At 48.7% G+C, this 17,413-nt stretch overlaps 1 protein-coding gene across 1 annotated transcript in view; it reads left to right on the forward strand.

Moving 5' to 3' along the window:
* The window catches only part of SLIT3 (slit guidance ligand 3), a 591,933-nt gene that overhangs the window by 543,259 nt on the left and 31,261 nt on the right, over positions 1-17,413 (forward strand). The window contains exons 24-27 of the mRNA XM_038535455.1: positions 4,094-4,165; positions 5,868-6,031; positions 8,633-8,757; positions 15,451-15,548. Of these exons, the coding sequence (XP_038391383.1) occupies positions 4,094-4,165; positions 5,868-6,031; positions 8,633-8,757; positions 15,451-15,548 (459 nt within the window). The remainder of the gene's footprint in view (positions 1-4,093; positions 4,166-5,867; positions 6,032-8,632; positions 8,758-15,450; positions 15,549-17,413) is intronic.

A 17,413-nucleotide genomic window follows, 5' to 3' on the forward strand; every position in this document is an offset into this window, starting at 1 on the left:
CTGGGCTACATGCTTTAGTTACATTATCATACCACTTTGCCAAAGTGACACAACCAGTAGGGAATAAAGTAGGGATTTGAACCCAAGATCGTTTGCTCTCTGAATCACTACTCCCAAGGCTGTCTTGAGAAGCCAGTGGGAGTTACCTAAGTGTGTGGGGAGTGGCAGGGAAAAAATTTTCCTAGGCAGGGAAAATATAAATTCCTTAGACAAATGGGGACCCCCAGGAGGTACAGGTGTGGGAGGAGTGTAGCTTCTGAGGGTGGGAGCAGGAAGCAATGCTGAAGACTAGCCCAAGGCAGGAGCATAATCAAGACTGGAACCCAGCTCTCAGCTCCTAGTCCAGTGCTCCTTCCACCACATTCCATCCTTCCCAGGCAGAAGTTCTCTCTTTTCCTTGCCACCCATCTAAGACTTTCCTTGAGGACTGGAGGGACACGGCCCAGAAATTCCTTTGATGAGAATTAAAAAGTGGCAGAAAGAGGGGATCCCTGGGTGGCACAGCGGTTTAGCGCCTGCCTTTGGCCCAGGGCGCGATCTTGGAGACCCGGGATCGAATCCCACGTCGGGCTCCTGGTGCATGGAGCCTGCTTCTCCCTCTGCCTATGTCTCTGCCTCTCTCTCTCTCTCTCTCTCTCTCTCTGTGTGTGACTATCATAAATAAATAAAAATTAAAAATAAATAAATAAATAAATAAATAAATAAATAAATGGTGGCAGAAAGAAACAGGGGCAGGAAAGTGATGGGCCTAGATCACTCTGCCCAAATCCCAGTGTATCTCTTCTCTAGTCCAGGAATCTGTCATGGGACTCACTGCTGCCTTTGCAACGTATAGACTGCATAGCTTCAGGCTTCCACTGGTTTGGGGAATACATTGAAAGGACTGTCCCCAAAACACATCCCAGAGCCTAGAGAGTGCTGGAGTCAGGAGGATGCTAGCCATAATCACAACTAACATGAGTGAATGCCCATCACGTGCAGGCTCTGTACTGAGTCCTGTACCATCTGAACCACTTGCATTCTATCTTTTCATCTTTACAACTAGCTTATGAAACCATATGTTAGATTCCTTCCTGACTGAAGGAGGAGGAAACCAGTTCAAACCACCTTAAGCTGGAAGAGAATTTATCAAGACAGGTAACTGAAAAATTCAGTAGTAGATACTGTGTTCTAGGGCTGGATACAGGTGTTCCAATGATACTATCAAAAATGTGCTTTGTTCTGCTTCTCAAAATGAAACTGCCTCTTTCTTGAGAGTTCCAGAGAAAGCCCCAGAAATGTCTCACATTGGCCTAGACCAATGTCTCACGTACTGAGCCTCAGACCAATCTCAGTGACTCTGACTGGGCCAACTTGGGCCACAGTTCTGCCCATGAGGCCAAACCAGTTGGACCCAGAGGTGAAGAGGGGTGAATGCCCCATGGAAAAAGGAGGAACTGTTACCAAAAAGAGATTGATGCCAATCAACCCACACCCCTAAAAAGATATCTACTACCAGTGGATCCTAAGAATTCCTCCATTTTAGAGATAAGAAACTGAAGCACATAAAGATTAAGTCATCTGAATCAGATAATCACACAGCCAGCAATGATCAGAATAGGGACTCACATCCAGGCAGTCTTATCTAGACCTTAACCCCCAGGTCACCTGGGAAGGACTTAGCCTGTTCAGAAGAGAATGCACCCACCTGCCCCAATCTACCTATGGGATGACGGTCGTTCCTGCTATCTGTCATACAAACTGTGAGCCCCCGGGGATCTGGAGACCCGAGGTTCAAGCAACTCAGAAGTGACACAAGATTGTCTGGCTTTCATGTTACACCAAATGATGCCCTCATCCACATCCCAAAATTCCCAAGTTTACTTTAACACCTCATAAGAGTCAGCAGGGAAAAGGGAGGCCTAGGCACTTGAAGATGAGTCATTCTTGAGTTCAGAGTTGCTTGCCTGGCACCAGCCCCCATGAGGTATAAGGAAAAGGAGAGGAAAAATCAGGGCTGGGGGCCGTGGATAGTGCTTCCTGGAAGGGAACATTTGTCCCACTTCCCTTAGGATGGTGGTTGGACAGGCAAGAGTCTTTCTCTGGGGGCCAAACCAGGAGCGAGAACCTGCAGTGTAGGCAGATTTTTTCAGCACTGTCCTAGTAAATAACAGCCCCGTTACTCTGCAGTTTATGGAGATCTCAGCGGCTCAGCTTGTAATAAATGGGAGCGTGACTTGCAGGAGTCACAGCGCCAAAGCTGCCTTTGGGTCATTTGGTTGTTTTTAAATTAGGGCTTCGTGCCTCTCCAGGGGCCCAGGCCTCATTCGGAAATGATTAACAACGGGGCTGGGTACATTTGCCAAACAGCAAGCAGCCATGAAGTCATCCAAGCTAATAGCAGGCAGGAGCCGATGTGATTCATAAATAACTACATGCATTCGAGACTAAATGATACTGGTTAAGTGTTAGAAGTGCTTCTAGTCCCTTCTTATCTGGGGAGGTGAGAAGCTACCTCCAAACTCTTTTGAGGACTGGTTGCCTTCTTTCTGCTGTCCTGGGGAAAGGAAGGGGAAGGAGCTTGAGGTGACAAGGGTGACAACCTAGGGCAGCTAAATGTGGTTGAGAGGTCTAAGAGCATGAGCATCACCTGGGAGCTGGTTAGAAATGCAGCATCTCGGGCCCCCCAACCTAGACCCATGGAATCAGAGCCCCTAAGAATGGGTCTCAAAAATCTGCTAGTGTGTTAGCTTCACTCAGTCTGTTTGAGAGCCCCTGTTCTGTGTTAAGTGTAATTAAGCTCTATCTGTATTTCGGCTCAAAACCCAGGGTGCACTAACATCAGCTAAAAGGAAAACAAAAGGACAGATTCATTAGTTATTATCCTGTTTACACTTCCCCGGTCAACTCTAATCGCCCCTTTGTTTTACAAGGGCTCCTTCATAGCACAGGGAGCAGTGTGCAGTAGTCACTAAAGAAGCCCTTGAGTATCTGTGAATTTCACCTACCTTGCATTTCACAGGCCAGACCCAAAGTGAGTCATTGGTGTGGAGACTTTTTGTATGCAGTTGATTAGTCCTTGAAAGGAGGTTATAATCCATGAATTGTGGATTTACTAGTGTTGTTACATGAGCACAGAGCAATGTTCATGTGGTTTTCTTCACTGACCTATTCTCTAGGCATTTATTAAAAGTGCAATATATACCACCACTCTAGCTCCCAGCTCCCACACCACAAGGTGGAGAGAGGTCTGATTAATACCAAGCAGGTCGCCTGGCTCCTTGGACATGCTGTCAGAAAATGCACTCAGATGCACACAAGCACCAGATACATATATGTGCATGGCTAAGACCAAATCCTGCTCCATGAAGAGGAGTGTCCAGCTCCACAGAATCTTTCCAGGACCTGATTGCTCCCCTCTCTCTATCACCTGAGCTGGGATTAATAACGTTTCTCAATCTCCCCCAAAATCTTCTCTAGGTGAATATGAAGAGAACTCATTTATTGATCTGTACCAGCCATTCTTCAGGACCCTTTCACAAATATTAATGGTTATTTAGCACATACAAAATGCTACACTTTATATGGATTAGTGCACCCACAACCACCTTCTACAACAAATCTTTTTTACTTTCATTCCCGTTTTATGATGGGAAACTGAGGCACAGAGAGATAAGTAACTTTGGCCAGAGTCACTCAGCCGATAAGTGGCAGGGTCAGAATTTGAAGGCAGGCACCCTGGCTCTAGAACTTAGTGTTAGACACAGTTCTTCCCAGTATCTCTCTAGTGCCTCCATTAGGTGGATGTCTCTCTCTGTGTTTCGGGAGGCTCAGAAGAATAAAGTTAACTTAGCCAGTGTTCCACAGCTAAAAGGGACTGGCTTCTCATTCCATCCCAGGCCTGTCAGATTCAAAACTCCATCCTCTTCTTTCCCAAACCCTCTGCCCCCAAAGTCCCCACTGCTGAGCTGCACACCTGTCAAGAAGGAGGAGGCGCCTCCTGCCAAGAGCAGTGGGGCTCCGAGCATAACTGCGGGGCATCTGGGCCAGCCTGGGACCCCAAGTTCAGAACTGTAACTGGGGGGTTAATCCCCGATCTGTGCTTCTGCTTCAGGACCCTCCACGGCAACGATATCTCCAGCGTTCCTGAAGGCTCCTTCAGCGACCTAACATCTCTTTCCCATCTGTAAGTAGCCGTACTTCTCCTTGGTGTGGCCCCACCTGAGATGGAATATCATTATTGTGCCAGAGACCACGCCATCACTGTTTACATTTCAGGATATGCTCTTTCCGGATTCCTAGAGCACATTCTGGGACAGTGTACTCACATTGTACACGTCATGTGCTCTCTGCCTCCAACGCCGTCAGAGGCATCATCAATTATGTAAACAATGTAAATGTTTAATAAGAACTAACATAAAACTCTTACTATGTGATAAACACTTTAGATGAATTATCTCATTTACTTCTTACAGCAATAAAGCATATTTATCCCCTTATTATACACTGCAAAACTTAAATTGAGAAGAACTAAAGACTTTGTCCAAGGGCTTCTCAGCGAGTAAGCAGCAGAGCCCTGGTTCAAGCCCAGGTTTGCCTTGACTCTAAAGCACATAGTTGCTACCACTCTGCTGAGGTGCTCCCTCCCTGTTTTACATGGAGAAACCAAGGTCTGTACGCATTAGCTGTTACATGGCCAGTGACCATTTTTGAGTCTGTATACCCACTCTATGCATATTTAATTGTTTTCATATTGCATGCATATCCTGTGATACTGATACATTATGTATGTACCTTATAAAATATTCAAGAAATAGAAATGCTAAAGGATATGATTTTTAAAATAGCAAAAGTTCTTGTATTTTCTTTCTGGACACCCCTGTGCAGAGGTCTTCACTGGCCCATGCTGTCCCCCTCCTGTGCATTTTTAAGCTGACTGGTATAGTCAGCTTCTATCCCCTTAGGTTCCGTGGCTGGTCTAAGAATTAGACTGACACAGAGCAAGGGGAGAAATGTGTACAAATGTATTTGGTATTTTTATGTGTACATGGGAGTCTTCAAATGGAAAATGAAGACCCGAAGAAGCCATTGGGCCCAAAAGCTTATATACCTCTTTATACAAGGAATGATAAATTGGGACAAGACAAAGGGCCTTGGGATGGGGCAGTCCACTGTGGGTCAGTGGCTAGGAAATACGCAGAGGGGCTATTAGAAGATCAGGGTTCTTTGAGCAGGTTTGTCTGTACAAGTCCATTTTGGCATTGACTCCCTGTCTCTAGTGATAAGAATATTCTCTTTTTGGTGCAGGGAGGGCATCTTTGTCACAGGAAGCTTTACGACTTGCTTTTAGGTGGAAAGAGGGAGGTCAGAGAGCCCCTCCTGTATCTGCCATTTCTCAAGTACCTTTAGCTCAAAATAATCACTATGCCAGAGCAGCATATCTAGGGGTTGCATGCTCTGAACCCTTTCCATGATCTGAAGCATCTCCCTAGGTTGCTATGTACCAAAATCTTCTATGCAGAGAACATCCTTCAGTGGACCCTCCAGTAGAGCAAGGGAACCAGATAATCAGGTGGCCAAAGGTTCAAAAGCATCCTGGACAGGCTAGGATTGGGCTTGAGTTGAGGATTGAATCTTAGCAGGGTAGGTGAGAGCAAAACCTTGGAGGTGGAAGGGCCTGCAGTGGGGTGGAAACATTTGGAGGGGTTGGAAGTACAATCTGGAGTCACTGCCTTTGCCCCAGTGGAAACTACTTCTCCACTGGTCCTCACGTCAGACACCCCTGATCTAGCCAGTGTCTGAAAATTCTACTTTTCCAGAGAGCTAAGGGCATGGAACCTATGGGCCAAGCTGAGCAGGGGTCCCTGACTTCTTGCTCTGCCTCCTAGGGCACTGGGAACCAATCCACTCCACTGTGACTGTAGTCTGCGCTGGCTGTCCGAATGGGTGAAGGCGGGGTACAAGGAGCCCGGCATCGCCCGCTGCAGTAGCCCCGAGCCCATGGCTGACAGACTCCTGCTCACCACCCCCACCCACCGATTCCAGTGCAAAGGTACGTGCTGACTCTCCCCTTCTCCTCTAGGGGTCTGCTCTGTCTCCGACAGCCGTCAGAGCTGAGCATCTCAAAAAACTGTGACTTCTACAACCATAGTCCCAGCTCTCCCATGGACCACACAGAGGGACTCAGAGGCTTTGTCATCTTTCCTCTGCTGGCATCTCTACATGTTCCTCCCTGCCTTCTTTGTCTACATAGTTTTGCGTAGAGAAGAATCTTTAACCTGCATTTCTTTTTTTTTTTTTTTTAAGATTTTATTTATTTATCCACAAGAGACACACACAGAGAGAGAGAGAGAGAGAGAGGCAGAGACACAGGCAGAGGGAGAAGCAGGCTCCATGCAGGGAGCCTGATGTGGGACTTGATCCAGGGTCTCCAGGATCACGCCCTGGACTGAAGGCGGCACTAAACCGCTGAGCCACCCGGGCTGCCCTGACCTGCATTTCTTTACCTACCATCCTTAAAGCAGAAACATTTTCCCATGTTTACTACAGCAACCTTTTGGTACATGAGATTTTAATTGACTGTATCATTACAATAACAAACCGCTACTGAGTTCTTCTGTGCTGGGCATGATGTTAAGCACTTTTTTGTGGGTTATTGCATTTAATTCTCACTTTCCAAGTATTAATTTATTTAATTTCCCGACTTTCTATGGGGTAGACTTTAGTATTACCCTTATTTTTAAAAATGAGAACTCTGAGGCTTACCAAGGTGAAGTGACTACGCACAACCACAGTCGGGAGGCTTCCAGGGCTTCCTGATTCCAGAGTACACACCCTTGACCACCAGGCTATAAAATTCTGCCATGACTTCTTTCACTAGTTCCTGGTTCTGAACCTTTAGTATTCACTGGGTATTTCCAATTGTTTCCTTACCACTGATGCATAAAGATCTTTCTCTACTAGGTGGCTCAGTTGGTTGAGTGTCCAACTCTTGATTTCAGCTCAAGATCATGACATTGAGCTCTGCATCAGGCTCCACATCTACCATGGAGTCTGCCTGGGTCTCTTTCCCTCTCCCTCTGCCTTCCTCACCCCCTCCCTCCCTTCTCCACCTCTAAAAATAAATAAATAAAATTACATCTTTAGATAATACTCAGAGAACAGAAATGACTGAGCCAAACTATGTGATCATCTATCTTTAAGGTCTTCATGCATATTGCCAACTGGTTTTCAAAAAGGGTTGTAAACCACTTTATGCCCCCAACAGCACCATCTGAGTGCATTTTTTAGGGACTTTTGCATCATTTTATCTCATTTCATCTCATTGCTAATTAGAGAGGCTTAAAAAAATGGATCTCCTATTTTATCTTTCTTTGATTATTGGGGAAACTGAACTTTTTTTCCAAAAATTTACTTTCCATTTGTATTATATATTTGTCTGTTAATGTCCTTTGCTCATTTCTTGGAGCCTTGAATTTGATTTACATATATACTTTGATTACCCTATAAACTTCATGTGTCTCATGTTTCTGCTTAAAGCAAGAAAATAATCCATTGGCTTTAAGCTAATTTTTCATTTTCCTCCTCCTGCTTCCAACATATCTGACTTGATTGATGCTAAAGAGGCCCAGCTCACTCTAAAACAGTGGTTCTCAATCTTAGCTGCATGTTTTGGAGTCACTTGGGGAGCTTTCTACTGGTGCCTGGGCCCCACACTCCAGGTTTTGATTAAATTGGTGTGGGGTGCAGCCTGGGCGTGCTGGGGGTATTTAAAAGCACCTTGGCTGGTTCTACAGTAAGGTGACCAACTCATTTATGGTTTGGCTGGGGCCTTCCTGGTTTTAGCAGTGAAATTTCTGCATCCTGGGAATCTCCTCCATCCCTGGCAAACCAGAACAGATAGTGTCCCTTTTCCAATGTGAAGCCAGGGTTGAGCCAGCCAGTAGAGACTCTCAATCAGGCCACCCTATCCACAAATGGTCAGACTCACACTGGGGCCAATCTCAACAAAAGTCTGTGCAGGGATCATGACATTCACCCCTCCAGCCCTTACAGCTGAAGAGAACAGGACATAGTCAGAACTGTCTTAGAGGCAGCATGTGCCTGAGCAGTTTACCATCCATCATTGACACCACTGCTATGTCTTTTGGGGTCACTTCTTCCTTCTTCCTGCCAATTGAAGGGTTGCACAAGGAGGACTTCCCATGCGTACCTTTGGCCCAGGCACCATGCCCTCCTTAGCCTAGCATGAACTATTTCATGGGGAGGGGTATTTGGGGGCAGAGGAATGGGAGGTCCAAATGGAGGCTGGGCCCAGAGCTCCCGGAACATAAAAAGATACACAAGGGATTTGTAATTATGGTGCATTGTTTGTAGATTAGCTCCAAAATCGGATCAGGCTAATTATAGTAATTGATTTGACTGCAGAAGTGCTTCTGAATGATGTCCCACTGTGATTTTTTCCCTCACTGGACAATGGCTGCATTAATGGGACTCTAGCTAGACTGGATGGTACTGGCTGGGGCGGGCCGATTGCCTTGTGTGTTAGAGATGGAGAGGAGCTGGCAGCTGGCTGAGGAAGGGGCCAGAGAGGAGGGGAAGGGAGGGAGGGATGACAGCGACCTGCTACCAACATTCTGGTTTTGCTGTCCAGGGCCAGTGGACATCAACATTGTGGCCAAGTGCAATGCCTGCCTCTCCAGCCCATGCAAGAACAATGGGACGTGCAGCCAGGATCCTGTGGAATTATACCGCTGCACCTGCCCCTATGGCTACAAGGTAAGATAGGAAGCCTTGCCCGCACCATTCATGGCTCCCAAGGAGGGACAGGCACAGTGCCCTGCTGACCATCCTTTCTCCAAGGGCAGCCTGGAGAACTCTATTTCACAGGTCCCTCTAGTGTCCTATTTGCCAGTAACACTCCTGCTGCCCAGTTGTGTCACATTCATGCAAAACACAGAGAACCCCTATAGGCTTGACAGTAACACTCAGAGATAAGGAGGAAATGTAGTATTTGTATTTTCCTTCCTAAACATGGAGAAGTGAAGTCTCAAAATTAAAATGCTTCCAAGCAGAGGCATCCCTGGAACTCACTATCTTGGCTTCCCTTCATGGGGATTTCCAGACCCTCCCCTCCACTGCCCCTCCCCGCCTCCCCCACAACTCTGCCCTTGGGATGGCCAGTGCTGGGAGTCTGGCTCCGACTCCAGTTTGAGAAGGATATAGGGATGGCATTTTGAAAGGCCTCAGGCTGCCAAGCCAATGCACTGTTGACAGACTCGGGTGGGCCAGTTAAGGGGATAAGAGATCCCAGTTCTCCTGGGTGTCCTCCCCAGAAATCCAGGCTAATTCCAGAACAACTTTGCCTCCTTTCTCCTTACTCAGCACTATCTAGAACATGTTATCCTGCCTCCTTATAACATCTATAGAGTACAGACTACATGGCCAGCATTCTGCTTGGCATTTTATTCACCTTTTCTTTTTAAACACACCCTATGTAGGCACCTGGGTGGCTCAGTCTGTAAGCATCTGCCTTCAGCTCAGGTCATGATCCCTGGGTCCTGGAATCAAGTCCCACATCGGGCTCCCTGTTCTGCAGGGAGCCTGCTTCTCCCTCTCCCTCTGCCTGCTACTCCCCCTGCTGTGCTCTCTCTTCTGTTCTCTCTGTCAAATAAATAAATAAAATCTTTTTTTTTAAGATTTTATTTATTTATTTATTCATGAAAGACACAGAGAGAGAGAGGCAGAGACACAGGCAGAGGGAGAAGCAGGCTCCATGCAGGGAGCCCGATGCTGGACTCGATCCCAGGACTCCAGGATCACGTCCTGGGCCGAAGACAGGCGCTAAACCGCTGAGCCACCCAGGGATCCCAATAAAATCTTTTAAAAATAAATAAAATAGAAAAATAAACATGAAAAAAAAATAAACATGCCCTATGAGCAAGGCTCATTACTTCACATCTACAGTTGTGGAAACAGGGCCTCAGACTGTTGAAAGAGCTTGACTCAATGTCCCAAAGCTCATAAGCTGTAGGGTTGGGATAGGACCTAGGGCTATATGATTCCAAAGTCCCCGCCTTTTCCCCCTGGATAGCCTAGCCCCTTGCTGTGTCTCACTGGGGTGAGCAATGCTGCAGCTGAATCCTCTTTCCCAGGACCTTCCCCACTTCCAGTCTCCCCAGGGCACCCATCCAAATGGAGTGGACAAGCCAAGAATTCCAGGACCACCCCAAAGCCCATCTGACACCCATGCCTAGTATGTGGCAGAGTGGGAGGGAGCTGGCATCGCTGGGTCTCTTGCCCCCAGGGACAAGCTTGATTGAGAGGCAAAATCACGCTGGGGAACAGGGCTCCCTGGTGACTTTTCAGCTGTAGCTGTGCCTCCAGCAAACAGTGTCAGAGTGCCACCTATGGGCCTGACACAGAAGAGCCAAAGGAGTCCCTTTGCAGCCAGCCAGCCAGCCAGCCTTGCCCCCAGCAGCCGCCCCAGACCCATGCACGCTATGTGTGCACACGCACAGACATTGCAGGGGAAGTAGAGAAATTAAGGGGACATACTTAGGCCTAGGTCCTCAAACTCCCTTGTATTAATTCAGTGGTGGAAAATCAGGCTGTGAAATCACACAGAGGGCAAGCTTTGCTGCGTTACTAGCTGTGCGGTGATGGCCAGTGGTTTCACCTCAGCCCTCCCATTGACAAACCAGGGCCCATCTCACAGGTGTGCTGTGAGAATCACATGTACAGTAACTACATGCAGTGTGCCTTGGAGAGTCATTGAGGATGTGCTCAGTAAGCTGGCATGTTCTTACCTTTCACTTCACCCTTACATGCTGGTCCCTGATACCAGGGTGTGGATGGGCCCTCAGCCCCAGGTGGTGTGTTGCTGGTTTCACCAGAGTTTCTCAGTCCATGATGCTGTGGATTGTCAGAGACCATAGGTTGCTCCCCTAGAAAGGTGACATGTATATTTATCACATCCCCAATTCCATACCTGTGTAACTTTTTATGTATTGACTATTTGCCAGGCACTCAGCTGGATGTTTGCATTTTTTTTCCCCTCCTCTAAGTTCTATAATCACTTTTGAGGTGGGTGGTATCATCCCTATTTGAAACATAAGGTAAACCACTTCATATCCTGAGCCTTGGTCCCTTCTCTGCAAAATCAGCCTGAGTCTGAAAGTAGTGGAACTGGGCTGGAAGCCCCAGGTTTCCTCCCACTCCCCTTGACAGCACTGTGAAAGTAGCCTGGCCATCAGCGTCAGAGCAAAGAGTGCAACCACAGGGCTCTTACAGGATAATGCCATCTGTTTGGACTTTGCTCATAAGATTTTGAATGTCTCGTTGAAGAAGCCAAGCAGATATTTTGACCTTTAGGAAGGCGTTGGGCTCACAGAGGTCTGGGGTACATTGAGGAGGAGGATAGAGGGTGGGATGGCATGTGGTGGGGACATTGGTGATTACTATGACAATAACAGGAATCTGAGCAGCCAGCACTTATTGGGCGCCTACTATATATCAACAGCATACTAAATAAGGCACATGCATTATTTTGCATACCTCTCATCAAAGTCCAAGGAGGCATTTTCCAGTTTAAGAAACTGGGATAGTAGGTGAGACCATTGGGATTCAGAGCTCAGAACAAACTGATTCCTGAACCCATGCACATTCACAGCCCATTGGCAAGTACCATGAGTCCCTGGCTATTTGGTACCTGTCAGGGTCCCCAGAAAAGGGACAAATAGGGTGTACTGGTGGAAAGAACACCTAGCAGGATCCCTGGAGCTTGTCCTACCTGACTGTGTAACCTGGAACAGTTCCTACTGTCCCCCCTACCTCTGGTTCCCTGACCTTAAAATGCAGCAGGTAGAAAAAGGGGTCCCTTAATCGTGGGTTGCATCACACCCACTGCCCTGCATTTGTTCCCCCTGCTTTCCCTTCTTCTGGGGTTGGAGCCCACATGAGCAGAGTGACTAGGTGAGTTGCTAAGTTGACAACCATCAGTAGCACCCACAGAACCAAGCTCAGAGTGCTGGCATTCATCTTGTTATTTCCCAGTGTCTCAATTTTTCCATTGACTCTCTGAGTGACCTTGGGAAGCCACAGTATTACCCAAAAAAGCATGGCCCCACAGGCCTGTGTGAAACAGTTTAAGCACATCACTTGATTTCGTACTCTCAGTTATTCTCTGAAATAAGTTTTATTATCATCTTTTGGTAGATGTAGGAACTAAGGTTCAAAAGGATCAGATAACTTGACAGTGCTCCTATATCTAGGGAACATGCGAGCTAACCCCAGAGTCCACCTCTCTCTGGCAGGAAAGTCTTTCCACTCAGCACTCCATTGGTAACTACTTCCCCCTGAGCCTCACGTCCCCCCCCTGCCTCCATGCGAGGCGTCGCATTCACTGGCAGAGCTCCTGCAAGGATTGAAAGGGTCATGTTTGCACTTTGACTACCTTAGAGCCAGGATTTAGTAGACACTTCACAGAACTATTTTACCGCAATTCTAACACCAGTGGAAATAAAATCTATGTTTGGGCTCATTCTGCTTCAGCCATTTAGCTTCACGTGCCTCTGTTCCCCTCACACTGTAGTATGCACAAGAACTACTGGGAGATCTTAAATGTAGGTTCTGATCCATTAGATCTGAGGTCAGGTCAAAGTTTGTGCATTTTTAACAAGATCTCAGGGAATGCCAGTGCTGCTAGCCCGAGGACCATACTTTGAGTGGCAAGGTCCTGGAGCAGCTCCCAGAAAGAGGTTTCTAACGGGGACAGCTATTCCCAAACTCTTTTAAAAGAAGCCGGAAGCCCCAGGCATGTCTATGTTCTCTCTCTCTCTCTCTCTCTCTCTCTCACATACACACACACACAGTGGTGGGACACCAAGAAGCATCATAAATCTAGTAGATCTGAGCAAAATGAGGCTGAAGAGAGTTGAATTGAGCTAATTAGCCAGGCATTGACAATGGTGATTGTTTCTCAAGGGCATGTAAGTGACAGAAATCCCCACCTCCAGGCCCAATTAACATATCATCAAAGCTAGGGTCTGCCTCCAGGATTTCTGAGCTCAGCATAAAGGACTGGAGGAGATAACCACCAGCTCCATCTCACACTTTATCCCACCCCCAAGGGAAGATCCCACCTAGAGTCCCTGATACTTGAGAGTTCCTCAGAGCAGACAGGCTGGCCCAGCCAGGGACAAGGAAGGCCCTGCCTTGACCTGATCAAGGCTCTCTTGTCCTGCTTTTCACGGCTCATCCACCTAACACACTCTCAGACACATATGTACACTTGCACTCCTGAACAATTTAGTACCAACCAAAGGTCTGAAAAAGTCTTGATCACCCAAATTCAGCCCTGCCTCAGACCCCTGACATCATAACCATCTGAGTAGCTCTTACTTACGTTGCTTCCATTACGTGCCAGGTACTTTCTAATATATTTATGCAGTTTCTTTTTTTTTTTAAGATTTTATTTATTTGAGAGAGAGAAAGAGAACGGGAGTAGAAGGGAGAAGCAGAGGGAGAGGGAGAAGCAGGCTCCCCACTGAGCAGGGAGCTGGCTGCGGGCCTGGATCTCAGGACCCCGGGATCGTGATCTGAGCCAAAGGCAGACGCTTAACCAACTGAGCCACCCAGGCATCTCTATATGTATGATTTCTAATCATTTATTCCATAGGGAAGGTATTATTATCCCCATTTTACAGATAATGAAAACAAGGCTCAGGGAGAACTATTAATCCCCTCAAGGCACACAGCAGTCCACTAGAGTGTGGACCCGGATGTGCTAACTCAGGAACCATGTTTTGAGAGGTCAGAATAAGTGGCCCAGCAGAGAGGTTCCCAGTGCGGGCTTTGGACTGGATGTCTGGCTTCAGCTGCCGCCTGTTCCACTTACTGCTGTGCAGTCTTAGACATATTAGCTCACTTTCCAAGGCTGCCTTCCCGATCTGAAAATGGCAGTAATAACTATCATACCAATCTCATCGGGTTGTTGTGAACATTCTATGTGATCGTGAATATAAAACCCTTAGTGTGAGGCCTGGAATGGAAAATGTGCTCAATAAATTGAGAATGAGTATTGCAGTTTCCATTGCACACAATGACTCTCTGAAAGGGATCCTGCGTTGCTCTGGTTTAGGATAAGCCCAGATCCTACCCCAAAGTGCATTTTCCTCCCGCTAGAGAAAACCCATGACTGGCCCTTAGCAGGGAGAGCCGTGAGAGCCAGACACGTGGCCATGCCTCCCTGCCGCGGAGACCGCACCTGCGGCTTCAGGGTTTAAGACAGGAGGAGAGTGGTGGGCCCAGTCGGCAGTGACCTCCGAGCCAGGGAGCCCAGCCCCACTCCGTCACGGGCATTGATGGCAGCAGAGGCGGGAAGAGGATTTTCCCAGGCAGATGGTGAGCAGGTGGTGTGGCGGTGGGAGGGCTCCCGTGATCACCCCCGCCGGCAGGGTGCCCACACCAAGCCCATAGCCCAGAAACAAAAGCAACCAATGTCTCTGCAGACATGGCAGGTCCTCCAAGGGACCGCTCGTCAACACTTAGAAGCAGTGCTGGTGCATCAGTCCCAGAGGAGAGGCTGGAGCCAGAGGGCCACGCATTGGGGCTGCTCCCTGGGACACAGGGTCTTTCCATCCAGTCTCTGCCTTGGCCTCCCTCCTCAGTGCCTTCGCCCTCACTGTCCGCCTGGCATGCTCCTCCCCACCTATGGCACAGTCGGCTCCTTCTCAGCTCAGACGTCCCCTTCAGAGGGGCCTGCCCCAGAGGAACGCCACCCCATCCGAAACTGCCTGTCGCAGAGGTCCTTGGTGCAGCTTTGCTTTAGAATCAGAATTTTAAATACCAACACCTGGGCCTACTTCCAGGCTAATCAAAGATGGATCTCTGGGGAGTTGTCACTTGAGAGGGGCAGGGCCGGCTGGCCACACTCCAGCCCTAGTCGGGCTGCTCAAGTTGTGGATCACGTCGAAGCCTCAGTGTGGTTAAGAATACGGTCATCTGCTAGCACACACAGAGGGCCTACCACGTGCTGGATGTGTTACACACTCCGGGCACTTCCTTATAAGAAAGGGCACACTTAATTCTCACAACGGCTCTGTGAGGTAGGCTGGGAAGGCTTCAAAGGCTTACACAAGGTCATGGTCAGCCACCCAGAAAGAGATGAAGCTGGACTAGGAAGCCAGGTTTTCCAGTATTCAGAGCCCATGCTCTTGCCCTGCAGTTCAGAGTACAGGATGTGAACTCTGGGAAGTGGTGAAGCTGGGGCCCCAACTCCTGAGTTCTCACTCACTCCAAAGACCCCCTTTGGCTTCCTCCCAGCCACACTGCAGACTCATCCCTGAGCCGCCTTGTGGCCATCTGCCCGGCCTCCTCCGAAAGGATGCTGGCAGCTCCAAGGGGCGTCCTAGTCAAGGCTGCCATCGAAAGCCTGCCTAACTGGACTCTTCTCCCTCTTGTGCTCCTCAGGGCAAAGACTGCACGGTACCCATCAACACCTGCATCCAGAACCCCTGTCAGCATGGAGGTACCTGCCACCTGAGCGAGAGCCACAAGGATGGGTTCAGGTAACAGCTCGCCCTTGGGCCTTTCCTCCCTCCAGGGGGCGGCTTTATGGGCAGACTCCTGGGGCAGGCTAAAGAAGCATAGCTGTTCACTGAGGGCCTATTGTGCGCCCACACTGGGTCAAGCCCATTGTGTGGATGCTCTCAAGGCTCTTCCTGCCCCATAAGGGACCTACCATGGTCCCTACTGTACAAATAAGAAGGTTGAGGCCCAGCAGGAGCAGTCCTTTGCCTGAAGTGACACAGTTGGTAAGCATTGGTACAGGGAATTCAGGGCATCTGCCTCCAGAGCCAGGAGGACAGCAAGGGAGGCTAGAGCTGCTGGCTGAAATCAGAGAAGGATGCAATGATGACTCAAAGCCCCACCAGCGAGGCAGTTCCACCCCTCTTCTGTGTGATAGGAAACAGTAATAACAGGTGACACTGACTACACATTCTTTATGTGCTGGGCAGGAACTAGTCATGTAGTACGTCATTTAAATCCTCACAGTGATCCTACCCACTACAAGTTGGTGCTAGCCCCATTTAGCAGATGAGGCAACTGAAGCACAGAGACAGATTTGCTCTAGGTCACATATCCTGACACTCATTCCTGGGTCTTCCCCCCAACCTCTTTCCTCCTTGGCATTAAGAGCTCAGGAAGAAAAGAGGATAGAAGCCACTTATGTTTTTCCCATATCTGTTCTAAAGGCGAGCTCTCAAGGCCTCTGCCAAACCTCAGGCCCCCTTCCTGCTTCCTACCCTTCCCAGTAGCTTTCAGATGCCCAGTTTTCCCAGCCCATGGCCCTGGCAAAAGCAAACCAGTGGGAACTGGTTCCTTTAGCACCCCTATTGAGTGTGAGTGGGTCAGGCAGTAGAGGTGGGACCCCCAGTGCCAAGCTGTGTATGGATGTGTCCGAGCTCAGAATGCAAACAAGGATCAAAGGCACTCTGGCCAGGGGCTGCTGTGTGGTCTGTGAAAGAAATCAGGTTCTGGGCTCTCAGTTCTCCTCCCCAGAGAACCCCGCCTGCCCCTGTGTCCACCTGCCAACCCAGCCTCATCAAACCCTGGCTCTTAAAAAGTGAAATTCAACGCAAGATTTGTTTTCCTGCCTGAAGTCAGCCAAACCGCCCACTCCTACCTTCTTGCTGGGAGCAAGGGCGAGAAGAAACCACACAGAAATCTCACAGAGGTGGCCATGTGGCCCCAGCCAGGAAACACACCTCCAGGGGAAGAGCCTGGCTCTGCCCACCCAGCCAAAGGATGGAGGTCTGCAAGAGGAAGGAGTGCCCCCTGCAGGAAACTATCTTTCCCTGTTTCCCTTTGCGTGTACACCCCCCTACTCCGTCTCTTTGTGGGTATCTCTCTACATCTCTGGAGCTGCAGGTGAGCAGAAGGATACTGTTTCCACCCTCAGCTGCTGAGGGGATTCAAAGAAACTGGAAATATTTTTAGAATTTAATTTTCAGGGAAAAGAGCCCAGAAGCCCAGACCTACAGGATTAGGGAGACGGGGTGGAGGATTAAGGCAATGAGGCCCACACACTGGGGATAGCAGTTTGTGTGGACCTCCCAAGGAGGAGCAACAAGCTCCCTCACTAGGTAGGTTAGCACCTGATCAGTTTGGCAGAGGGAGGGACACCTGTCAGGGAAGCTTTGTTCCCTTATTCCCTCCTGCATCCATTTCCTAGGGCTGCTATAACAGAGTACGGCACAGGGGTGGCTTGGAACAACAGAAATGTATTTGCTCACATTTCCAGAAGCCAGAAACTAAACTCAAGGTGGCAGCAGGGCCATGCATGCCCTGAAATCTGTAGGGGAAGATCCTTCCCTGCCCCTTCCTAGCTCCTGGCAGTGGTTGGTGATCTCTGGCCTTCCTTGACTTGCAG

Source organism: Canis lupus, chromosome 4 (genome assembly GCF_011100685.1).
Source record: "Canis lupus familiaris isolate Mischka breed German Shepherd chromosome 4, alternate assembly UU_Cfam_GSD_1.0, whole genome shotgun sequence".
Classification (NCBI taxonomy): Eukaryota; Metazoa; Chordata; class Mammalia; order Carnivora; family Canidae; genus Canis; species Canis lupus.